The 25,327-nt window shown below is 50.4% G+C and overlaps 1 protein-coding gene across 1 annotated transcript; it reads left to right on the top strand.

Annotated features, from left to right (window-relative positions):
- The first annotated feature begins 6,043 nt into the window (after positions 1–6,043).
- Positions 6,044–23,247, top strand: LOC144103709 (uncharacterized). The gene is made up of 13 exons (XM_077636365.1): positions 6,044–6,238; positions 7,356–7,523; positions 7,848–8,064; positions 9,921–10,131; positions 12,580–12,762; positions 13,518–13,785; positions 14,516–14,878; positions 16,498–16,758; positions 18,067–18,210; positions 19,079–19,278; positions 19,551–19,782; positions 21,593–21,775; positions 22,319–23,247. Exons 1-13 carry the CDS (start codon positions 6,044–6,046, stop codon positions 22,640–22,642), a joined length of 2,949 nt encoding a protein of 982 aa, XP_077492491.1. The 3' UTR covers positions 22,643–23,247.
- The last annotated feature ends 2,080 nt before the right edge of the window (positions 23,248–25,327 follow it).

Raw genomic sequence — 25,327 nt, 5'->3', positions numbered from 1 at the left:
TCTAGATTGTCATCATCAGCCTGCATAACAAAGGCCTTCTTTAAATATATCCAATTAGCCATGTACAACGCCAGCTGTGACAACTTATCCCTGCCAATTTCTTTATCTAAAAGCCTGCACCTCCCTCTCTGTTGTCCCCTATTGCACTTTTCTAATCTCAATATCTATGCCACTACTATAGTGTATTGGTAGCTATCTGTCCTCTCCTTACATATGTCCCCCTGCCCCCCCCCCCCCCCCCCCCCTGTCTCTACCGACGTACGTGGGGATAGTGACGAAAACAAGTACTTAACTCTATTGCACCCATGTGACTAAAGTGCCAGACAAAAAAGATGAAACTCGACAATTTCGTCTTTACTGCTCCCAGCATTACAGAAATATAAAAAGGTGTATATAAAATAATAATTAAGAGTATGGTCTCTGACCAATGAACTAGTTGCCACAATTTCTGAACATACAAGAAAGATAAGACTATAGTCTATATAAGACTATAGTCTTAGACACAGATTCTCAGGGCTTGCATTACAAAACAGCAGAATTGAAATTCATGGTACCACTTTCCGACAGTTGTACAAGATTGTTAAAATTTCAGGTTGTTTGGCCAGTACTCTAAACTTTTGCAATGAGGGAAATATCTTCCAGGAAGCATTCTGGTTTACATTTAGACTCTTATTTGATAATTATGATAGGTAATGCGGGTTGTCCCACACAGTGTGCAACTGGTATACGTTTTAGAGCGCATTTAAAAATATTTCGCACTCTTGCAGTCTGCACTGTGCACGTTATGCGTTCCGTTTTGTTTTGTTAGTGTTAACTTGTGGCAAGATGTGGTGAAGTAAGGCGACCGGAATCGCAGAAGTTCCGCAAGGCAGATGTTCACAGCTGAGGGACTAAATGGCCCGGAATTTCTCGCTTACGATGTGCCTTGCAATACGATATGTGTTTAAGACAATACAGAGCATGCTAATGGAATAATAGTAATAATAATTGGTTTTTGTGGAAAGGAAGTGGCGCAGTATCTGTCTCATATCGTTGGACACCTGAACCGCGCCGTAAAGGAAGGGATGAAGGAGGAAGTGAAAGAAGAAAGGAAGAAAGGTGCCGTAGTGGAGGGCTCCGGAATAATTTCGACTACCTGGGGACCTTTAACGTGCACTGACATCGCACAGCACACGGGTGCCTTAGCGTTTCGCCTCCATAAAAACGCAGCCGCTGCGGTCGGGTTCGAACCCGGGAACTCCGGATCAATGAATCTGAACTCGAATTGAGGCCTAAGTTAAAGTGCACAAGCTTCCTTGCATCTTCTTCCTGACTCAGAGTTGTTGAAAATGCATAAAAAATGCTAGCATCACAGTGCGCAGCTGATAGCAACTTACCGCTGACAATGACGACTAGCAGTAGGAGCAAGGTGCCGTACTCTGGTTCGTTCCCGTAATAGGTGGCGGTGCTAGCACTCTCCACGCTGTAAGGACAGCGATTTGTGCTCAGTTTGTATGTCTTTTTGGTTGGGTTTATGGGGATTTAATGTCGCAAAGCGACTCAGTCTATGAGGGACACCGTAGTGAAGGGCTCCGAAAATTTCGACCACCTGCGGTTCTTTAAAGGGGTAGAGACATCAAATCTGAAAGGTTGTACAAAGCCTGTTGTACGCTTCCTCTGTATGTAAGGGTCATCATAAGCAAGTATTGAACACAAAGGGCGTATTAGATTAGGTTTAGGTTTATGGGGATTTAACGTCCCAAAGCGACTCTGGCTATGAGGGACGCTGCAGTGAAGGGCTCCGGATTTTTTGGACCATCTGGTTTTTTTTTTAATGTGCACTGACATCGCACAGTAAATGAGCCTCTAAAATTTCCCCTCCATCGAAATTTGACCGCCGCGGCCGGGATCGAACCCGCGTCATTCGGGTCAGCAGCCGAGCGCCATAACCACTGAGCCACCGCGGCGGCTTGTATGTCTTTTCGTCAGTTCGTTTACATTAAAACGGCACTCAGTTCTGTATTTGTTTGGTAATGTTATGCGACGCAGGAATCAGCAGCGCTGCAGTTTCCGTCCATTGGACTTTACATAATTTCTGGCGGTCTTGCTTCTTTCCATTGGTTTCAAACATTCGCTACAGACAAGCAAATGCGTTTGCGAATGTATCGTGATCACAATCATAACAAGATGCTTTTTGCTTCCATGCAACGGGAAAAAGTAAGGTTGTTTAATAATATGGATTTAATTCTAACTTTTGGTATCAGTCAAGGCATATGGCATACGGGGCTAAACGTCCCAAAGCGACTCAGGCTATGAGGGACGCCGTAGTGGAGGGCTCCAGAAATTTCGACCACCTAAGGTTCTCTAACGTGCACTGACATCGCACAGTACGCTGGCCTCTAGAATTTCGCCTCCATCGAAAGTCGACCGCCGTGGCCGGGCGCCATAACCACCGAGCCACCGATCAGTCGAGGCACGTTTAATTCGAGTTAATGGTGTGCTTAAAAATGACATCTTTTCTTGACATTTCAAACATATATACGGGAGGATAAAAGCTCATTTCAACGAGTTCTTTGCGGCCTGCGTAAATATGTAGAAAAATGACAAAAATTGACCAGGAGGATTCATCACGCTGATTTGTTATGACCGCCTGACAACGCAACAATGAGACTCACGTAATGGCAAGTACAATGGATTAAAGGTTTCAGTTTTAACACGAAAGCGTTAAGGTTCCCTTGCGGATTGGTCGAAAAGGTAGTGACATCACAGCTGGAGTGGCGAATTTGAAAACTGACTAAGACATCGCATAAATAGTGAATTTACGGTCGCAACATGACTCAAACGTGTTATGACAGGTAAGAATGTAAACTAATTAAATGCACTGCAAGCAAAATTAAGGCGAGGCACACAGGGAGGCCTTGCGTGTCGTGTCCGACAGTGTTCGTGTGTGCGAAGTGGTTTGCAAAGATGACACCAGGCCGCTGAAGGGAGTCATCAACGCTCTCGCGTCATGCCCTTAAGGCGGAGCGTAAGTGCGTAAGGCGGAGCGCTTTCTACATACAAATGAATATGTTATTACCGCCTTGTCGTTGTCTTAACTGCGATTGCGCATGGTAGCAATGATGCAACCTTGACCGCTCTGCAGATCATAAATGTAGGCTTGGCTGCCGCGTCAAAAACAAGCTTCACGCAACAGCTCTTCACCAGAAATGTCAAGACGGGCTCACAAAACAAATCATGAGCTTAGGAAGTCTATGCATGTGACCATGTACTTTGGAACGGACTTGTATGAAAGCACGTTTGACCAGTATGGCCTTCCATCTAGTAACATCTACCGCCTAAAAACTACGGTTTACACGTGACAATTAATACGCCCATCGATATGAGAACTCTCGAGAAGGAACATGTAGCGTTGGCAAAAACGGGTACCTTTGAACTGTCGTCGCCTGCGTCTAGGGCGGTAGAGAAGCGATGCGGTAGGGTTGAGATGCGAGCCGTTGTCTATGTTCTGTTATCAGAAAAGCAGCCACCAAGTGACAAAACGAAGCCGAGTGAATACTGTATCGCTACCGCGGAAAGACGTTTGTCCAGGAAGAAGCAAGAACTACAGGCAAAGGCATTAAAGCTTTCGGAACCCGAAGTATAAGCCTACCTCACGAGGAAGAACGGCGCGTGGCCCGGAACAGCTTCTTTTTCTTTCTTTTTCCTTTCACTTCCATGCTTCTTCTTCTTGTTTCCTGCCTGTTTGCTCATAGTCGGCACTATACAAAATACATCTTTTTCCGCACCTGAAGGAAGGCCAGAGGGGAAAATTTTGAGTACCACATTTCAGAAATATGCAGTAAGGTGACTGATGCTGAGAATATTATTCTCAAAGGCGAAGACAAAATGTGTTATTGGTAATGAGTATGGACTCTTAGGTTGTTATCTCCTCCCAGCGTATTTTGATGAGCGTGCACAACACAAAGGCCGCAACCAGCGCCGACCACGGCTAGCAGGACATCAATAGGAGAGGCTGGTGGTGGTAGTGGACGTCTGCCCGAGCTGTTTCTGATGATGGCAGCATGTATGCAACGAAAAAAAAAGGATTTGTGTCAATATGATGTCTCTACACCGCTTTCATTAATGCAGGGCGATGGGCGTAGCCGATATGTTGGTCTAAATATGTCTAGCAGAATGCAGTCATCAGTTATTGATGAGCGTTTTATAGGAGTCGGTAAATGAGAACCATGTGAGCCGTGCTGAACGACAGGGCCGCAGAAGAGACGGAAGAAGAACTGGCTCGTGCTGACTGTCGTCGACGGATCCCCTGCGGTTCAGTGTGGGTTTTCCTTCTAGAACGGTTCCTCCTGCGGTGTTTGTTTCAAACAGCACCCAAATCCAACGAGTGCATTGGTGAGTACATGCCCGTTTCGTATGAAAGTCGGAAATGAGGCAGTTTATAGCATCCCGTGAACGGCCTTATAGGCACATCGTAAGGCTTAGCTTGCATACTCTCGCATAAAAGAAAAAGGCTGCGACGGAGAACATATACTCCTAATTTCTTGACGTCGCTCCGCAGAAATGCCACCAAGATTTTGTTATGACTTTAACTCCAGTCCACGTGCTATTCTATCATTCTGACTGGTCGGCCATGGCGGTGGCCAACGTTCAAACGTGTGCTCGTAGTATATGCCTTTCCTACATACGCTATGACGGTGGTGGTGGTGGTAAAAACATTTATTAATTATAGAGAGAGGTGTTGGGGTCCGTGACCTGAAGGGTCACGCCCTTACAACCACTAGGTGGGGATGCTTAGTCAGGCACCCCATTTGGCGGTTGCCGCAGCCCGGGCACGCTGCGTTAAGGCCCTTTGGGCCTGGAGGGTGCAGCAGCCGGACAGGGTCGCCTCCCAGTCCTCTCGGGTGGGGTTTGGGATAGGGGGTAGGGATGGGTTCTGCTGGCCTCTAAACATACTCTCCCTGAAGACCAGATTATATCGACATGGGATTCGCCCTTTTCGGATCTTATGTGCCATGATGGCTCACTGGGTGTGGCGTTCGGCTGTTGGGCCCAAGGTTGCGGTATCGAGCCCTGACCGCAGAAGTTGCATTTGTGCAGAAGCAAAATTAAAAGAAAAAAAATGTTCGTGAACTTATACCCCAGTCACACGGGTACCGCAGAGGCCTTTGGGAATCGGGTCCCTATATCCAAAGGCGTAAGAAGTGCAGCTACACGGCACAAATATTTCGCCTTTGCCGCTACGGAGCTTGGCGGCGAAGGCGCCCGTCCGATTACCTTTGGAGCCCAAAGGCGCGGCCTTCGAGAAACTGCGATGGCAGTGCCATCCAAAGTCAAAAAGTAAAAGCAATGAAAAAAATGCAGTCAGCAATGTTTGAAAACATCTTTTAAAAATACGAAATGTGTGTGTCTGGTTTTGCTTTTTGTATGGGTGTTTAAATTTTATGCCCATATTTTAAGACAGTAAAGTGTTGCAGCAACACCAAGTGCCCCTGGTGGCCAAGGCAATACACAAAACCTGCTGCTGATGAGAGCCGCTGTTGCAGCTCTTTCAAGGAAGCAGTTAGAATAAAAAAAAATTGTCTGAGCTAAACGAATGAACAGAATTCCCCACTTCAATTTTAAAACACTCACTTCAGCCGGCTCGAACACAGCAGCGGGTACTAAAGCCTCAACGACTGTTTCACCTTTGGGCTGCACCGTGTAGCTGCGTCGCTGCTCCTTTGAGCTTTCGCTCCTTTGGTGAAAAAAGGTGCCTTTGCTTGAAAGGCCTTCGACGAATGCCTTGTGACAGGGGTGTTAGACTTGGATAGCCTTTAAATAATTCCATGTGGTAAAAATTAAGCCTAACTTCCGACGCTACTACGTCCCTCAGTACACTGCGCTGCTCTGCAAGGTTTTCCACAAGTTCGGGCAATGCTGCAAAAATGAAATGAGACCCTTTTGAAAGCAGTCTCTCTTCGTGTACGGCTTCTCAGAAAGTTGTACGCGACACTTCTTTGGCAGCCTGAAGAGTTGCCGACCTCTGCCACGTGTTGCGATGCCCTGGAGGAACCGCGACGCGATGCTGCTGGTGTTGCTGCTGACGCCGCCTCTGCTGGCCGCAGTGGCGCTGGGGGTGGAGCCCCTGCGGTGCATCGTGCAGCCCGTGCGGGGCTCGGTGCTGGAGACCAGCTTCCTGCTCGGCTGCACGGGCGGAGAGGAAGGCACCGCTCTGCGCGTCTACCTCGCTGACGACGGCACCGAGGAGCCCTACCAGGTGCTGCTTACTAACTGTTCTTCAACGCGATAGCATTAGAGTTCTCGTCACACCAAAAAGCCGCCGATATGCGAGACGAAATTCTCTAATTTGTCAAGTGACGTCACGTGACCACACCTCAACCTGCTGATGGGCAACCGTAATTCGTTGAGAGTGGTGGTGGAAAACATTTATTCAAGGCTATTTACAGGAGTGAATGGGGAGTGGCCTTAAGGACCAGCCCCTTACAAATTCTAGGAGAGGTCCCTAGTCCGGGACCCGTGGCAAGCGTGACTTTGTGACGTCATCCCAACCGGACCAACATGGCGGGTGGCAATGACGGTCGAGAAGACGCGTGACCTTGCGACGTCATCAAAACCTGCCCACCGCATTACGAGCATCCTAGTTTCCAGACGGCAACTTACATAGAAAATCGAAGTAAAAAAATAAGAAAAATATATATGCATTTGTTGACTCCGTCACAGCAAAGCGGATATCTGGTACATCGGCTAGGAGTCAGAATATGGTGGTTGAAGGACCGACAATTGCGAAGAAACTGACGCAAACCCATACAGAAGCTGCAACAAATGTCAAATCTAGTGCAATCGCATTCCACTCTTAAGGTGACTTAAACGTTCCCGCAGTTTTTTTGATCGATTCATTTTTTTCTTCAACTTGTTTGCCTTAGTTGCTGCCACATGTGACGTCACGTTTATCAAGCTTCGTCGTCCACCGGCTCCGTTATCCAAGAGCTATACGTTTGGGCAGGGCATGTAATGCAAAGGCAAGATAACCGCTGGTCCTCAATGGTTACCGAGTGGATTCCAAGAGAAGGCAAGCGTAGCAGGGGGAGGCAGAAAGTTAGGTGGGCGGATGAAATTGAGAAGTTCGCGGACATACTCTGGGCTCAGATGGCAAAGGACAGGGCAAATTGGAGACACATGGGAGAGGCCTTTGCCCTGCAGTGGGTGTAGTCAGGATGATGATGATGATAGGTTAACCTTCCCTTGCCGTTTATTTTCCTATTTTGGTTCAACAGGATGAACCTCGATACGAAGACCAAAGCATTCCAGCTCATCCCGGGCGAAGAAGGGAGCGTGGTTGATGTGTACCACACTTCTCACATCCACATTTGCAGGGCCGCCTGGTGCACGTACTTCCGGGACCGGGCGCGTATCGCGTCAAGCTGCCCATGGGCGACCCCGAGCGAAGGTACGCGGTGCAGCTACGCGTGCAGGGCGCCGCTTCGTCGCCCGGGAACGTCACCGTCGCGCCCCCGCAGCACTGCGAACCACTGGCACAGCTGGTAAATAACTGCGCACGCCATTAGTTCATGTTTCTGGCGCCAGGCGCCGCAAGCGAATGACCAGTTTTGTTCGATAGCATTAAGGGTCACGTGCCGCAGAAAAGCCGGCGTCATCGTAGGCGGCGTTGACCGTGGGCTAAAAATCCACGAAAAAATCCCCAGAGAACCAACTTAGGTAGGCCACATGACCTTATTGGCTGAATCTGCACAAATCTCTTAAAAGTCGGCTGAAATCTTCAGGGCCGGCGGGCTTCATGAAAAATCCCTGCTGGACACATGGTTGAGACCCTTTTGTCAGTGGCGACAAATTTTCATCGGCATCAGGTGGCGACCTCTGTCGGAGAGGCGCCTGGCAACAGTCTTGTGCACCCGACGCTGTCCCTGGTGGCCGTCGCAGCAAGCTACGCGGCCGCCTGCGGACACTCGTCGACCGCCACCGCGGCGCTGCTGTTGCCACTTCTTCAGAGGGTGCGGCTGCGTACAGCGCTCCAGCTCGAGCACGGCGCCGAGGCCTTGAGATCTATGGGGTTCGCACTCCCGGGTAAGCACAGGAATTGTCATGTAGTCAATGCCTTCTCTACAGTCCAGGAGGTGCCACTGTAACTGACCTCACTTCTAGGCAGAGCGTAGTCAAATAGCGTTGGTCTCCTAATCAACGCAGCCGTCCGTCGTGTCTCTTAAAGGGACCCTGAAGACGCAAAGAAGTTGGGCTTTATCAATAGGGCACCATGATATAATCGCAAAGAGAAAACTTTAATAAAAAATGGAGCTCTCCTAACATATAAAACACACAAAAATCATAATATAGATGTCGCCTTTACCGGCCCTTTTCGCAAGCAAACTGCATGCGTCGCGCGGTTCCCGGAGGCTAGGCTAAACGTGCATTCACTTCAAAGCGGTGACAGCCTGTTATTTTCAGTAGTGACGCCACGAGTTTGAATCTAGGGGCGGGAATATGAAATGACAACTGTTTTTTCAGTGAAGGAAATGATACAGTATCTGTCTCACATATCGGTGGGCACCCGAACCGCGCCGTAAGGGAAGCGGCAAAATAAGAGAGTGTTAAAAGAAAGAGGTGCCTTAGTGGAGGGCTCCGGAATAATTTCGACCGCCTGGGAATCTTTAACCTGCACTCACATCGCACAGCACACGGGCGCCTTAGCGTTTTGCCTCCATTAAAACGCAGCCGCCGCGGTCGGGTTCGAACCCGGGCACTCCGGCTCAGTAGACGAGCGCCTTAAACACTGAGCCGTCGCGGCTGGTGTGGGAATATTGTAATTTCTTTAAAATCCATTTTTCTCCCAGATCAAATAAAGTGGGGTTTTAAATGGGAGATAAATACGTTTTCCCCCCTTTATCCACGGCTGACACAGTTCAAAACCGCCAGACCACACCCCGTGATCGCGTACGCTACCAAGCGCACGCCGACCACAGCGGGCCTTGCTCTGCGGTTCATATTTGAACAGCGCAATAAAACAACGGAACACAACGAAGAATGGACACCACAAGCGCTGTTCGTGTTCCGTTTGTTCCGTTTGTTTTATCGCGCTGTTTAAATATGAATCAGTACCAACTCGCCCAGTTCGCAGCCTTAATTATTTGCTCTGCGGGAACAAAGGAACGACACACTGGCTGACACAAACAGGCATTTAGTGCTACAGCAACAATAATGCCAGCTAGCAACAAGACACGCTAATGAATCGAGGTCGTCCGACCCACCAGCAAGGTTAGGAGCGAATGTTCGCCCGCGCTAGGGCAAGGGTTACTCCGAGGCCGGACGGGGCGAGATACGGGAGCGAGTCTTTTCGCCAGTTCCTCGCCCCGCTGGCGAAGAGCGGAGCCGCGAGCGACACGTCCGCTCGCGCCGATGATCCCAGCCGAAAAGAGATGCTATGGGCTGTGTCCCGCGCGCGCGCAGTCTCTTCGACTCCGACGCTAGCGCCCTCTCTTGTTAAGTTAACCAGGGAGAGTCACGTGGCACGCCTAGCATCGAGGCGAAGCTGTTGCTGCAGGGTGCATCGAGGGAAAGCCAAGAAAAGGGACGGCGGGGCAGTCCCCACAGTGAGTACGGTGCTGCTCTCTTCGCCTAAGGCAGCCAGGCTACCGTGACTGCGGCAAAAGCGGGCTGGAGGCGGTGCAGTAACACTGCGTTCGCCAGTGCGAGGATAACCTCGTCAGCTGCGAGGATAACCTGCGTGACGATAATCTGCACAGTCACTATCCTCCTCTAAATGATAATAAGACTCCTGATAGCATGAGAAGGGTCGAGGACAGCCCAATTCCTTCTGGAAAATGCGCTACTTGTTTATGCTTGCTTCGCGGGTCTTACGGTACTTTTTTCACCTCGCCTGGTGGGTCCTAACTGCAACTGGTAGGGCACTGTTTCTTTGTGTCCAGGCCTCTCCCCCGGTGCGCAGCTGGGCGTCTCTCGACTGGCCTCCCGCTGGGCGGACGCTCTGCGCTCGCGGGGTCTGCTGTCGGCGCCGCCGGAGCCCAGGCTGTCCGCATCAGTGGCTCTGCTGCGAGCCGTGGCCACGCTCCACCGCAGCGCCATCCAGGACAGTGGCCTATCGTCCTGCCACCACGGTCCTTCGAGAACTGTGCCCAGGTGAGCAAGTTCCCTGTTCTTAACTTGACAAGGCCACTTCTTCAGCGCGGATGCTGTGGTTAATGAGCGGTGCCATGCATCGTGGCAGAGAGGACGGTGCAGATTTCGTAGTCGCCCTGGGCAAAAATAAAGAATAGGGGTCTTTGTTTCCTTGCTCAACTGCCGATCGGTAGGAATGCAGTTCAAATGGGAAAATATTGGACACCTTACACCTATAGTGACACACACAATTTTAAATTTATTCTACTTTATTTGGACCTCCTTAATTTACTCCTTGCTTTATTACTCCTGAGGTAGGGCTTCGTATAGAAGGTTTAGGTCTTAGGGGGGTTTAACGTCCAAGAGTGACTCAGGCTATGGGGACGCCGTAGTGAAGGGCTCCGGAAATTTCGACCACCTGGGGTTCTTCAACGTGCATTGACAGCGCACAGTACACGGGCCTCTAGCATTTCACCTCCATCAAAATGCGACCACCGCGGCCGGGGTCGAACCCGCGTCTTTCGGGTCAGCAGCCGAGCACCGTAACCACTGAGTCACCGCGACGGCTTTTCGTAGAGAAGCATGCGCAGGCTATGCTATGTGCTATATTGCAATTTGCGCTTTCACGCAACCTGCCACTGCCCATAAGTGATGCCACACCGTGGTGATCAAACGAACACTGAGCGTCCAAAGGGATTCATTTGCGAAGGGAGTGACGTTTCAAAGGTTACCACTGTAAACACGAATTAGCCTACACTGGAGTAAGAAGGGAGTACGCAGGCTCCGAGCGCACTCCATTTTTGGGACATGGTGTTCTGCCCAAGCCCTGGTTTATATTTACATCACTAAAAACACGGAATACCCATGGCTGCCCTCCCCCCCAACGGAAGCTAATTCCCTCTTCAAAACAATCGAAATTCTAGGAGTTACGAAGATTTTAACCAATGTTTCAATCCCCTGTACTTGCTAACCTCAAGATCTCCGGTGCCGTGTTTTAAAGCCTCCTGTCGTTGCTAATTGCATCAAGTTACTACGCTATGCTTAAAAGGGAACAGCGCAAACAGAACAAAGAGAGTAACGCACAACACAGGTGCTGACTCGACTCGTCAGCGCACTCGAAACTAGTGAAGCGCAGCATTGCCATATCAACGTTAATTGGAACGCACTTCGAAGGCCATGCTTTCACTGCATCCCGACCAGCTTCAGGGCACAAGTCTGAAGGTTGACAGACGCAGAGTTCCCATTGTCGCTCCTTGCTAGCTCGAGCTTGGCAGAAAAACTACTTCGAGAGCTTCGCCTTTCCCAACGCGCCTACAGCAGCCCGGATCGGTCAAGAACAGCGGTAATTCCCTGCGTACACACGAAGCAAGCCACGGACTCAAGAAAATAGCCGGGAAACACGAAATACGCATGGCTTTTTCGGCGCCCAACAAACTAGGAGGCCTATGCAAAAGAGTTGATCTGTCGAATAGCGCGTGCGAGATTAAGCACAGGACGCCATATTTATAACAATGCGTGACTTGGGCTGTATATGAGATACCGCTATCGAGTGGTGCATCCTACATTGGACAGACAGGAAGATGTATCAACGATCGTCTGATGGAACACTCGAATTCACTCGAGACCGGCACAGGCAGCAACTAACTTGCCCATTCTCTGCAAAAAATGCTCTTGAGTGCCAGCCCCTGACAAGGCAAAGATTTTGAAAAGATACTACGCAAAGGGCACCCGTGAGATACATGAAGCTTACCTAAATCATAACCGTGGCGACACGTGTGTTACCAGTCCATCCTTCAACCTATTGTCAAAGGAGATTGCCTATCTAGACTAGTGATCTTATCTCGCTTTTTGTTTTTAACTCTTTTACGTAAAGTGCTATATGTATCAGCAGCGCGAACACAAAAAGGAAGAAGGAGAAGATAGTACAGAGCGCTCTGTACTATCTTCTCCTTCTTCTTCCTTTTTGTGTTCGCGCTGCTGATACATATGGATCGCAACCAACTAGCCCGGCAGATGGTGTTAGTAAAGTGCTAGCCACGTTCCTTTTTTACTCAACCGCATGCCCATTATACATCCTTCACCTGCATCTTATTGTTTTCATTCTCTCATGTCATCCTTCCCGCAGGCATCGTTCCTTGCTAAAAATTTTACAGCTTTTAAGATTTTATCGGTTTTATCCGGCCATCTGCACCGCCCATCGAGACTACTTAACATGCGTGTGCACCTTTCGAATAAACATCAGTTTTAAGTCGGCGCCTGTGTTGTACGTTCCTGTCTTCAGCCTGTGTTTGCGCTGTTCCAGCCCTTTTAGGCAATGTTAAACCAACTAGCCCGCAACAACACCCTCGTGAACTATGCCCCTAAAAAGGAGTGTGCTAGAGGACAACTTACTCCCTTTTTACACCCGTATTGGCTAGTTTGTGTATAAGGGTGCAGGTACCGGAGTGAAGGGGGCGTTACTTGACGCAGGGCGCTGCTGTCTACCCTGGACGATGTGCAGCGCTCCCTGGCGCCGTCGGTAGAGGACTCGCTGTCGCTGCAACTGCCCGGTTACGTGATGTGCGTGCGTGGGGCTCAGCCTCGTCAGCGCGTCACCACGCTGGGGCTTCGCAGCGCGAGCCTCGTCCATCTGGAGCCAGCCGCACCGGCCAGGTAGGATGTGTGCTTGTGTGGACCTCGGACCGCAACGGTATCTGGCTGTGAACGCGAAATACAACCAGAAAGGCGGCTGGCGTTTCAACGTTCAGAACCCTTTCCACCCCTAGTACGCCGTATTTAGCGTGAGGGTGCCTCGATCACGTGTAAAACTTTTGTTGAAGTTAGATAGCTTGGCACAGCAGTAAACGAAAAAAAGTTCCGGGGGAAGCAAGCACTATAGGTGCAACTGCTTGAATAATGTTTGCCCACCGAAGGCGCTTGCAACTGGTGATGCATCACTGCATGTTTGGTCTTCCGCTCTTCTCTGTCTTCCCCTTTCTGTCAGTTCCCAGAGAAGTTCATGTAGTCTGCGGACGTTATCTTTTTCGTATACTGCTCACTTTCCCTCTATTACTGTTTGCTCATCTTCCTTCTTATCCAAGCTGACCTGGATAACATTGGTATCCTATGCTTGCTACAGGATGAGATATGCAGTGTGAGCGGTAAGTGGCCATTTATATACAACCTGTTTAAAATACACGAGTTCCTACGCTAATTATGACATAGGTACTCAATGAATCACATTATTCACTGGTCACATGGCTCACGTGATTTATGACAATGGATAAGATGCACGGCGCATTGCTAAGTGGTGCCGACAAGTGATGCGGACGACAACAGCGAGTTTGAGATCTTGGGGGAGCCCGACAAACGCAGCCTACGCCAGTACAAGAAACCTCTCTCTATAAACGCCGCATATGCATATGCAGGTGCCTGGTGATGGACGTGAGCCCGTTCCCGTGCGCCGACGACGCGCTGCTGAACACGCAGTTCGTGATGGTGAAGCGGGCCGACGGTCGCTCCGAGGCCTCGGTCGAGCTCTTCCTCCGCAAGCTGAGGCCCGAGAGGCGGGAGCCGAGTCGGGCCCACGCGTCCCGCGGCATGGTCACCCTGCACAGGGTGGACGTGCCGTCCGCAGCCGCCGGCTTCGACCTGCTCGTCCACATCGAGCCCGAGCAGCCCATCGACCTGCTGCAGGTGGGCTACAGCTCGCGGGACACGGTGTGTCTACGTACGGGGAGGGGATATTGCACACTTTTACCCTGATCAAGCATGCTGTCTGGCGAGATGGTAAAATGGTTGAGAACTTGTGAGGAATTATACGAAAAATGTCCAGGCAAGAGAAACAATGACACTCGGGTCGACGAACAGCTACTCGACGATTAACTACTCCACGGAGAGCTGCTCAGTGATTGGCTGCTATTCTTTCATTTCCTGCGTTGTCCCACTGGTTCATAAAGACATACTATTTGGATTTCCGTCAGATTCGATGGCCCTTTCGTGTACGAGAGGCGCGAACCTGCATTAGAGGCTGCTACAGCACCAGCTACACGCACAAAGACATGTTGAACCAATTGAGCCCACGGCACGTGGTCCGGGTCGTAACATGACTATGGGCGTAAAGGTATTTTTTGTGTTGTCAGGGCTTCAATTTGTTTTGACAAGGTGGATCCTCAACTAAGCCGAACAGGCGGCGGTTCCGGGCTAGATCTCCGGACAAGGACGAATTTTTAACTACCTCATTTCTTTGAATTACCTGTATGGGTTTCATTCGTAACTGTATGAATGCGCTTTGGTTAATCCTAATGAGTTATTACTTCCTTGTTTCAAATATGCCCCGCCTTGGGGGTGTTTCCTTAAAATAATATGGCCAACCCTGAACTGCGTCTCTTCCGGAGGACCCACCCCTGCTGGATGCACGACGCAGGTGACGTTCAGCGCAGGCCGCGAGCCCACGGAGGCGGAGCTCCTGCGCAGCCCGGGTCCCGAGTGGCACGCCAACCGGACCCTTGCCCCCCGCCTGGCGCTGGGCGGCATGCCTCTCTTCGTAGCCGTGCGCCTCAAGCTGGAGTGGGGCGTGGGCGCCCTGCGGCCCGCCGACCCTCGCCGGGTGCGCTACCGGCTGCGGACGGCGCTGGTGGCCTGCCGCAGCTGGCGCCGTCCCTCGTGGTCCGGCCGCGGCTGCTCGGCCGCCGTCGACTCGGACGAGACGCTGCACTGCCGCTGCTCGCATCTCTCCTGGTTCTCCGGGGCACACTGGGTGGCGCCCAACGAGATCTCCTGGCGGAAGGTGATTCCCGGCTGTCCCATTGCACCCGTGGTAGACTGAAATCCCCGAGGCGTTAATCGTCACCATCATTGACATCGGCCTAACTATGTCAGTAGGACAAATGTCGCTCCCATTGTTCTCTAACCCTGTCCTGAGCAAGCTGCGGCCGCCTTATCCCCGCAAACTTCCTTACCTCATCCGCTCACCTGAGTCTGTCGCTTCCTGCTGCGTTTTCGCTCGTTTGGAATCAACTGTTACCCCAAGCGACCATCCGCTATCTGCTCTCCGCATCAAATACCCTACCCCCACCCACATACTTTTCTTTATCTCCCTGTTTCTAAAATCATTTCGAATGAAGTGTATATTCATGTAATACAATTTTGAAGCCTTTCAGGCAAGGAGCGGTCAGCACAGCTTGACCAGGCCAGCCACAAATTCTCCTAGTCCCATGTCTCTTAGGGCGCTATTATATAGTGTTCATGATGTTCCATTTCCAACTTAACCAGGCCCCGCCGCGGTGGCTCAGTGGTTAGGGCGCTCGACTACTGATCCGGAGTTCCCGGGTTCGAACCCGACCGCGGTGGCTGCGTTTTTATGGAGGAAAAACGCTAAGGCGCCCGTGTGCTGTGCGATGTCACGTTAAAGATCCCCAGGTGGTCGAAATTATTCCGGAGCCCTCCACTACGGCACCTCTCTCTTCCTTTCTTCTCTTAGCTCCCTCCTTTATCCCTTCCCTTACGGCGCGGTTCAGGTGTCCAAAGATACATGAGACAGATACTGCGCCATTTCCTTTCCCCAAAAAAACCAATTATTATTATAACTTAACCAGACCATTTCAATCGTCATAGAAATTCCTCTTTAACGGTTGCCTTTTACTTTCCATAAATATTCTATGGCCGGGTAAAGACGCAGGTCACCGTAGTGGAGGGCTCCGGGCAAATTTCGGCTGCCTGGTTTTCTAAAATGTGAAACGACTCCCTCAGTACACGGTCGCTTTTGCGTTCCGCCTGCACGGAACTGTGCATCATTCATAGCCATATTGGGAAGGTGGTAGGTCTTTTACACTCCTGTAATCGTAGAGGGCATGCGCCTGGCCACGCCGGTGGTAGCGCTTGCACGGGTGAGGGAGAGGGGTCGCCGTGTGGGCTGTTGTTTGACGTATAAAACAGATTTCACGAGTGCACTGACATTGGGCTGACTCCCTTAAGTAGTGCCTACGCTCCACCTAACAATGTTTGACGGCGACAGTGACTTCAATTATGCGATGAGCCGCACATTGCCATCATCGCTTTCACCACCTCTGGTATGCATATTTATGAAGCACGTGATCTACCGATGGGAAGGCAATGATACACAAGATGATGCACTGCGCTCATTACATTCAGGGGAACTGATAACAGTTGCTCTGAACTTGGTTATGTTAGGAAAAGATAAGTTGCTGAGCGCTAGCCATAGCTGTGTGCTCAGCTAATAGGTGGAGCCACCATCCACAAAGCTGGCCGCAGATCAAGCCTGGATGTCGACTCGTGGTTTCGTCACTTTAAGGATGAATGTATTAATGCTGGTTGAAGGGACAAAAAGGCGGACGGAGATGCCTAAATAGCGCCACCGTCGCGATGTATCCATGCGCGCATGCGCAGGTGTCGCGTGGCGTGCGCGAGCGCCACCTGCTGGTGAGCAGCTGTGTGCTGGCCCTGTGGCTTCTGTACGGCGCCGTGCTGCTGTGGGCGTACCGGGCCGACCAGCGGGACGAGGTGTACAACACGGTGACGGACCTGCAGCAGAACCTGCCCACCGACCAGCAGCCGTATATCGTCACCATCATCACGGGCTTCCGCCGAAACGCGGGAACCACCAGCAAGGCGCGCGGGAATTTCCTTATCTCCCTCACCTTACCCGCAGTATTCCAGATTATCAGGGAAGACTAAGTAATTCTCAAATAGATTTTTTTGAGGTAAAAGTATGGCTTTTTCAGCATGGTATTACCAGTTTTGACGGGTACCAGAAACATGTAAATCGGTTTTAGTAAGCTGGTTAACAAATTTGTAATTAGTAACTTTTTAACTATTCGAGTTAGGTGTCTTAGTTGCAATTAGCGATTTCTAAAGAACTAGATAAAACAGCGGTACAGAAGGCGAGATAAGAGAAGGCCAAGCACCAGCGCTGACTAACAACCAAATGGTTTATTGCTACAGGTGAGGCAGCATATAAAGAAAATGGCATGAGTGAAACACAAGAAAAAAACCATGAGGATAAGACACCGCACAGCCACACAGCACCGATTGAGAACAAGCCGCGTCACTGATTAAGATACGCATGTTCCTTAAGTTGTAGATTTGCCAATGGGCTGCTGATACAGGTGTCCCCTAGCTTTTGTTAAGTTTTGTTGCTGTTAGCCTTTGTTGTATCAGCAGACCATCAATAAATTTATTTCCTAAGGAACCTGCGTATCTTAATCAGTGACGCGGCTTGTTTTAATCGCGTTGTGTGGTTGTGCGGTGTTTTATTCTCATGTTTTTCCTGTGTTTCACCCATGCCATTTCCTTCATATGCTGCCTAACCTGTATATCAATAAATCGTTTGGTTGTTAGTCAGCGCTGGTGTTTGTCCTTCTCTTGTCTCGTCTTCCGTAGCGCTGTTTTATCCAGTTCTTCAAAAATGTGCCAACCAGCTCGTATTTGCCCTCTTCTGAGAGATTTCTAGCCGGTCGATAGTAACAGCCATTTCAGTTTTTAGAATTTATAAGACGTGGTTACTATCGGCGCTGTGACCTAACAAATTCTGCCTCCATCGCGCCAAAATACACCCGCTTTCGACAAGCTTGCAGTCTAGCAAGTTCTCCAGTGTACGTAACTCGTCGAAATAGCCAAACTTTGTTGGGCCACAGTGCCGAGGGTAACCGCGTTTTAGAAATGCTAAAAAACTGATATGGATATTGCTTACGGTGGGCTACGTAAAACTCTCTATAATTAAGGAGCCTAACCATAATAATTAAAAAGTTAACTATTAAATACATGTTGCACCGTTACTACACCGCCGACAATGCTATGCCGAATAAGCGCTCTTCTACCTCAGAAAGTCTATTTTGAAAAACTCTGTAAAGTCTGTCACCAACCCCCTGTATTTTGATTAGCTTTCGCGGGTAATGTTTACGTTTACCGGGAGGCAGGCAGGCCCACCAGCTGACCCGCGGTGTGTGGGGAGTGCAGGTGTGGCTGCAGCTGGTGGGCTCGGAGGGGTCGTCGCGCACCTTCCTGCTCAAGGACGAGAGCGTGAACCCGGGGACTCTGCAGCGCAAGTCCGAGGACTACTTCCTGGCCACCACCGAGCGAGCCCTGGGGGAGATCACCGAGGTACAGGCGGAGACGAGTGCAGATTTGTTTTTGCCTCTTCAGCTGGAAGGAAGCTCTCTCCGGGGCAAAAAAAAATGTGGCCATCAGTGCTGTAATATGTCGTAACCAAATATAGTAGCCTAAACAGCCGTCGAGAGCAGATTCAAGCATGAAATGCGCTTCAAGAAAGGCACAGCGTATTCTATAGGAAGGCTCCCTTACCGAAACGTTGGATTCCAGAGTGGCGCGCGTTCCTCCGCTGGTTCGACACGTTGAGCGGCATGTGCCGTTGACCCGGGAATCGTGCCATTGCATTCGTAGGAACACACGCAACGTTGGATCTATATACAGCACGGAATGTTGCGGCGATAAGCACTCGGGATTTTTTACGCGCGTCGCCAAAATGGGATGCACACATGCACGATTAACCTTCAGCCTGGAGTCAATTCCACACTTGATTGGCACCGGGGAGGTGTGCAGAGGGAATCGGCGTCGCCCACCCAATGCTATACGAGCAGCCGCCGGTAGCCCCATCTTCTCCGTCTCTCCAGAAGCTTCGAAGGCCTGCCGCCATTTGGCTCGTGGCGCGTTTGTCGCTAAGGCGTGCGCCAAGCTGCATACAATTCGGAAGGGCTGTTTCGGAAAGTTTGCCTGTGTATACCTTCTCTGGTTCACTATGATGTTCCCCTGAGGTCGCCGTGGACGGGAGCTGAAACCATTTCGTGCTTCGAGCTCCCGCGATTTTCTGATCGCTATAAGGTGAACGCTGTGCAGGCGGGCCTGAGCCATAAGGGACATGTGAGCCAATAGGTGAGCCAATAGAGAGGCTCCATACCCCTTTAACCCGTCGGGGCTGACTGAGAGTGCCTGATGCCGCATGGCGACTCAGGTGGTGTTCACACTGGAGGCCCGTGGCGGACGACCGCCCTGGTTCCTGCACACGGTGGTGGTGCAAGACATGCTCGAGGACCTGGTGTGGGTGTTCTTCGTCGAGCAGTGGCTGCACCCCGGAGGCGAGCAGGAGCCGAGCAGCTTCCGCTTCCGGCCAGCTGACGGGCGGCAGCAGGCGGACTTCTGGACGCTGTTCAGGTGAGGACGACGCCAACAACTTGGTTTGTTCCCGTGTGCAGGGAAGGGGGGGGGATGGTTAACAGTTCGCGGGAGATTAGTCGGCAATTCCCCGGAGGCCTTGCTACCATGCCAGTAGTGAATAAAGGTGCAATGGTTAGTCATCTCGGGACTAACTTCGTCGCCAGAACCATTCGCCAAAAAAAGAGGAAGCTGCACTCTTCCGAAGACTAGCTTAAAAGGCACATCAATGGCAGTTAGTCTCCTTCATAACCTCTTCTCTCTCTGTTCAGGCGGCGACTGCAGCGCCACTTCTTCACGGGCCACACGTGGTTCAACGTGATCGCGCGCTACCGCAGCTCCAAGTTCACGCGCGCCCAGCGGGTCACGTGCGCGCTGTTCGTCATCCTGTCGGCCATGATGTTCAACGTGATGTACCACGACGTGGACACCAGCTCGGACTCGGAGCACCTCAGCTTCTTCGAGGTGCCCGTGCACTTGAACGACTTCCTGCTGGGCCTCCAGGTGAGCAGCACTGGCGTCCGTCTGGCCGTGCAAACCGCCGCCGTGAGCGTTGTTATAGTCAGACCGGTTCCGCCCACTGAGGGGAAAAAGGCCCCTAGCGCTGGTCTCGAATTTAGCCTTGCCCTATGCCAGTTCCGTCCACATCATCCCCGCAAACTGAAAAGCCTCATCCGCCCACCTGATTTTCCGCAGACCCCTGCTACGCGTGCCTTATCTCCCCCGTAAATTTCCTAATATGACGACACGATCTTATTTTCTGCCGCCACGTGCTACGTGTTTCTTCTCTACAGGAATCCATTTCAGTACCCTGACACACCATCGGTCACGTGTCCTCCGCTTTCCCGCTTGTCACAGCTCGAAATGGTGCCCATTCATGGCCGTTTATACTCCACTTTGTTTTTGTTTTTTTTGTCTTCTTCCCTCTTCGTTCGCATTTTTTATGCTCGAAGTTTAATGCGATAGCGTTGCGTTGTCGTCGCATCAAAACACCGCCCATGTTAGGGACTCAATTCATTGATTGGTCGAGGGAGGTCACGTGGCCTTACCACCATCATGAGCCTGACCACACCCACTGCAGGGCAAAGGCGTCTCCCATGTGTCTCTCCAATTAACCCTGTCCTTTGCCAGCTGCGCACACCCTATGCCTGTAAACTTCCTAATCTCATCCCGTCCCCTGCTAGGCTTGCCTTTTCTTGGAATCCACTCCGTTACCCTTAATGACCAGCGGTTATCTTGCCTTCGCATTACATGCCCTGCCCAAACACATTTCTTCCTCTTGATTTCGACTAGGATGCCATCACAACCTGACCTGAATGGTCGAGAGAGATTACGTGGCCTTGTGACGTCGTCATAACCTGCCCAGCGTGGCAGGTGGCAGCCAAGTTAAAGATTGGTCAAGAGATCTCACGTGACATTGTGAGGTGACTGCACCTTGCCCATCTAGTTTCTAGACAGCAACCTAGTAGAGGATATAAATGAAGAATCAGAAAAAAAAATTGATACATGCAAATGCCGGCACCGTCGCAGCAATGCGGATATCTGCTAGCAGTTGGAATCTGGTGGTTTATGGACCGAAAATTGCAAAGAAACTTGCGCAGATACACACAGAAGTTGCAACAGAGGCTGCGACAGATGCTATCTAGTGCTATCGCATTCCATTCTTAAGGTAACTCCACAGTTTTTGTTTATATTGTAAGATACGTTATATGGCGCCTGGGTCCTTATTGTCGTCTCCAGGTATTATTGCAGTGTCCGAAAGTGTCTAGACCGTACGTAACATCTAGAACAATGTTCTACGTGCAGCATCACAGTTGCTTAAGAAGCTCTCGGAACAAGGATGCAATTAAAAAGCTAAATTTCTTCCGCTCTGCATGTCGCTCAGGCTTATACCCAGAAATTATAAACAAGCGCATTTTTTTTTCAAGGGGAACTTGTTTATTAACGCATTGTTTGCGCATATCGTAAGACTGTACCATAACACTCAATATATATACAGATCCCTCCTCGAGACGCTTGAAGTTTCCTGCTATTTATTGTAACAACGCACGCCATTGGTTTTCCGCGACAGTCTGAAACAAACTTTAAAAGCAAGATTTTGTTACGCATCGGAATATTCCACAGCTGCCTAGCAATTAAAAATAATGTCTAAGGAAGTTGGACTCTAGTTCTGTGCATACCTTTTATTTCTTGGCTTCATGCTTAGACTACCACGAAGTACGACCGCTTGTTCCTGAAACTTCTATGGGGCACTCTCAATTGACGGCTCACTGTCTGGGCCCAGGTTTGGCTAAACTCTGCCCCTGACCCGCAGGTGAGCCTGGTGACGGTGCCGCTGGGTGTGTTCGTCATCTTCGTGTTCAGCAACTGCCGACCGCGGCCCATGAGCACGGCTCCCGAGCGCCGGAAGCCGCGCATCTCGCTGTTCAGCTACCTGGACAACCTGTCGCACAACTACTCCGAGTCGCGCAGCGAGCACCGCACGCAGATGCTGCAGGTATGCGTACGCTATCGCTCTTAAAGGGTTTCGTCTGTAACATCCCTCTGTTTGCGGAACAAAATACTTGCAGTAAATGTAAAAGGTGTTCTTGGAGCCTTTTGTAGGGACCGTGTAATGAGCTATGATTACGGCATGTGGTACCAGATTGACCATTTCCAAACTATGAAGGAAGCAATCGACATCCGCTGGCGATAACAGGGTGGGGTGCGACAAATCTGCGTTGATTTATTGGTTGTACTCTTCGTTTTTATATTTATCGCCTTCCCATGTCATTGTTGAACTTGTTTTCGCTGTGGGCTTTTGGTGAGCGTGGGGTTCTGAAGGGTAGGTGTCTCTGGGTGGATGGAGGCGCGGAGGCCTAGATGGTGCACCAAACGCGAATCTGCTTACCTAACTGAAGTTTCGTGTATAGGAGCAGGCATTTCAGGCATTCTTATCAATCTAGTTTGCAGTAAGCGTCATTAAAAATTTGATTCTTGTTTAGTTCATACGCAGCTAGAAAAAAAATGATATATCATGTGGTTTTAATCCATTATTCAGGAGTACGCCCGCCTAGTTCGCGAGGGGCGCCGAGGCCTGCTGCCCTGGTGGTTCCAGCTGGTCGGCTGGGTGGTCGCGATTGCCGGCTCGCTCGTCTGCTCGGTGGTGATCTGCTTGTACGGCTTCTCGTACGGCGACAAGCGCTCCAAGGAGTGGCTCTTCCGCTCCCTGACCGGCCTGCTGCACAACGAGATCATTCTGGAGCCGCTCAAGGTCATCCTCATCTCGGCCTGCCTCGCCCGACTCATACCGAGGCCACCCGAGGTGGACGACTACAGCCTGCGCAACACCCTCACCGAGCTGCCCGACGACCTGAGGCCGTGACGGCCTCCGCTGCTCCTGCGGCGCAGTGTGATCGTCGGGCGAGAGAGGGCGCCACCTTTTAGGGCTGCGCGGTGTTGCAAAACTTTGAATTCGTTTCATTCCAAACGTGGTGGCAATAACAAAAGAAATGAAGATTGTTCTTTTTTGCTTCTATAATGACGCTACGTGGGACTTTTAGGCTACTGTACTATATGAGGACTAGATCGGTGCGTAACGGTGCCGAGATTTAAAGACGTGACGCTCTTTTTACTCATTTGCCCAGGCTACAGACATGTGGTCTACACATAACTGGCTTCTCCTAAAGTTCTTCGTGAAAATTTCTTTTAGATTTTGAGTATGGAGTGCCTTAATATTGAATGTTTAAGATAAGTTTCTCCAGTGCTACTTCGTATGCCGGAACTGTGTCGTTTTGGCGGGAAAGAAAAATATTCGGAGCATGAGAACTGTTTTCTTTCTTTACTGGGAAAAATGTACGCACTGCTTTGCGTTATAATTCACTACGTCGATTTGAGACACTTGCAAACGGAATCATCATATTTCTTTGCCATGTTTCGTTTTGTTGTCTGTACATAAAGTTCTTTTTTTCTCTGCACTTCTTAACTTACGCACCGTGGTTTTTCTGAAATAATACAATAAAATTTTGGAGCTTGGAAGTCTTTCTTCTTAACATGCAGATTTGTCTCGCAGTCTACACCATGTAAATGTTATCTTGCTGGTCGACAGATGACGTCTTGTACGGCGACCGGTGGTCAAACGATCAAGTCTCTGTGTTTCCCCCATCATTTTTTTCGTTCCTTTCCTCATACTTTAGGCTAAGGCACTTATTTCGCTTGCGCCAGCCCGCTAAAAGAGATTAGCCACAGCATCATGATGTTCATCACCATTGGACAAATTGGTGTTCCGAGCCTCACACGATATAGAAAGGCCGCCTTGTTGGCAGGGCCCAAAGAGAGGTCGAACCTGCTGTGAAGAGCTCAGGATGCTCCAAGACACCGGTAATCTTGTCTCCTGTATGCTGCTGGAGTGAAGAGTGGGGCAGCAACGGAAGCTGTGAGGGCGAAAGGGATCTTTCGCCCTCGACGGCCAGAAATGAAAATAATCTGTTTGCTCTATCTACACCCTACCTCCAGAGAGCATGTGCTCCGGAACTGGCATGAGCAGCAGAGCAAAAGCCGCATACGCCGGACCATCGAAGATGCTCTCACCTCCGGCTTCGCTTCTCGACCTCAGCCCGGCACCGACGTTAATCTCGGAGGCTCCGAGGCTTCCGAGCTGCACATAACGGATGCCAGCGTCGCCACCGACGACGAGGCCTGGACGCGGGTCAACCGCGAGCCGGGAGACACGTCGCCCGAGCCCAGCACTTCACAGCAGAACGAGCTGGCCTTCCAGGGAGGCCTGTACACCCAAATGAGACGCAACCGCAGGCAACAAGAGCGAATCGAGAATTTCGCTGCTCTCAAGACAGGCAGAAAGTGCGCATCTGACTCGAGGTGCCATTTTTTAAATAATTTCTCGCTGCCTGTGGCATCTTTTGCGGCGGTTCTTGGCGAGATATGCGCTTGAGGAGATTCCGGACATTCTGAGAAATAAAAGAGGGCTCAATAATGCTTCCTACCATGAAAAAAAGCCGCTTTCATAGAAACTGCTTGATATCGGCGCCTTATTCTTTAAGAGTTCAATGGGAGAGCTCGTTTTAAACGTCGTTGCATGCGTTTGTGACACCACATGACGGTTTGCAGAGACCGCTACCTGAAGATCGCAAAGGTGGGTTGACCAAGTCCTGCTTTATAATTTCCCTGCTCTCGAGAAAGGCAGAAGGTGCGCATCTGAATGAGGTGCCATTTTTTATATCATTAATTTCTCGCTGCCTGTGGCATCTTTTGCTGCGGTTCTTGGCGAAATATGCGCTTGAGGAAATTCCGGACATTCTGAGAAATAAATGTGGACTCAATAATGCTTCCTACCATGAAAAAAAGCCGCTTTCATGGAAACTGCTTGTGAACGGCGCCTTTTTCTTTAAGAGTTCAATGGGAGAGCTCGTTTTAAAGGTTGGAGCATGCGTTTGTGACGCCACCTGACGGTTTGCAGAGACCGCTACCTGAAGATCGTTAAGGGGAGGGGGGCGGGGCAATCAAGTCCTGCTTTAGAATTTCACCGCTCTCGAGAAAGGCAGAAGGTGGGCATCTGAATGGACATAGCTCTCGTTCGGGAGAAGTGGGGCCGTGTGGGGACGCAGGAATCACGCGGTGAGCGGTGAACAATGCAGCGCACATCCAAAGCGCGTTCACCACGAAGCTTGCGGCTTGCTGGCCGTTCATTCGGCGCGGAAGCTACGCTGGCATTCGTAGCATCGGATTTGTCGAGAACGATGTGCCGACGAACTACTACTGCAACAAGTCCCTCGCGTTTCGGCAAGGCGCCTGGCAGCGCTTCTACGTGGTTTGCCGCTCCGCGCGTCCGTTTCACGGTACTTAGACTGACTTCTTCATAAACAAGCAATGCTATAAATATCCACTCGTTATATTATCCATTGGTTATACGTTTGGTTGTATCCACCGATATGAAAGTACGCGAACGTGAAGAATTTGAATGCCATTTCACAAGTATTTCTATAAAATATTGCTGCTGAAAGCTCTTATAACAAGCTTTGTAGTGAGGATGGCGGTATTCTCTCAAGCTGGC

The sequence above is a fragment of the Amblyomma americanum genome, chromosome 9, assembly GCF_052857255.1.
Source record: "Amblyomma americanum isolate KBUSLIRL-KWMA chromosome 9, ASM5285725v1, whole genome shotgun sequence".
Classification (NCBI taxonomy): Eukaryota; Metazoa; Arthropoda; class Arachnida; order Ixodida; family Ixodidae; genus Amblyomma; species Amblyomma americanum.
Note: the sequence above shows the minus strand (reverse complement) of the source record. Positions and strands in the feature narration are given on the sequence as shown.

Coding starts and splice junctions, on each gene's coding strand:
- LOC144103709 (XM_077636365.1), top strand. CDS start 6,044: ATGCTGCTGGTGTTGCTGCTGACGCCGCCTCTGCTGGCCGCAGTGGCG. Junction 12,763..13,517: donor GAGCCAGCCGCACCGGCCAG/GTAGGATGTGTG, acceptor ATGCATATGCAG/GTGCCTGGTGATGGACGTGA. Junction 13,786..14,515: donor AGCCCATCGACCTGCTGCAG/GTGGGCTACAGC, acceptor TGCACGACGCAG/GTGACGTTCAGCGCAGGCCG.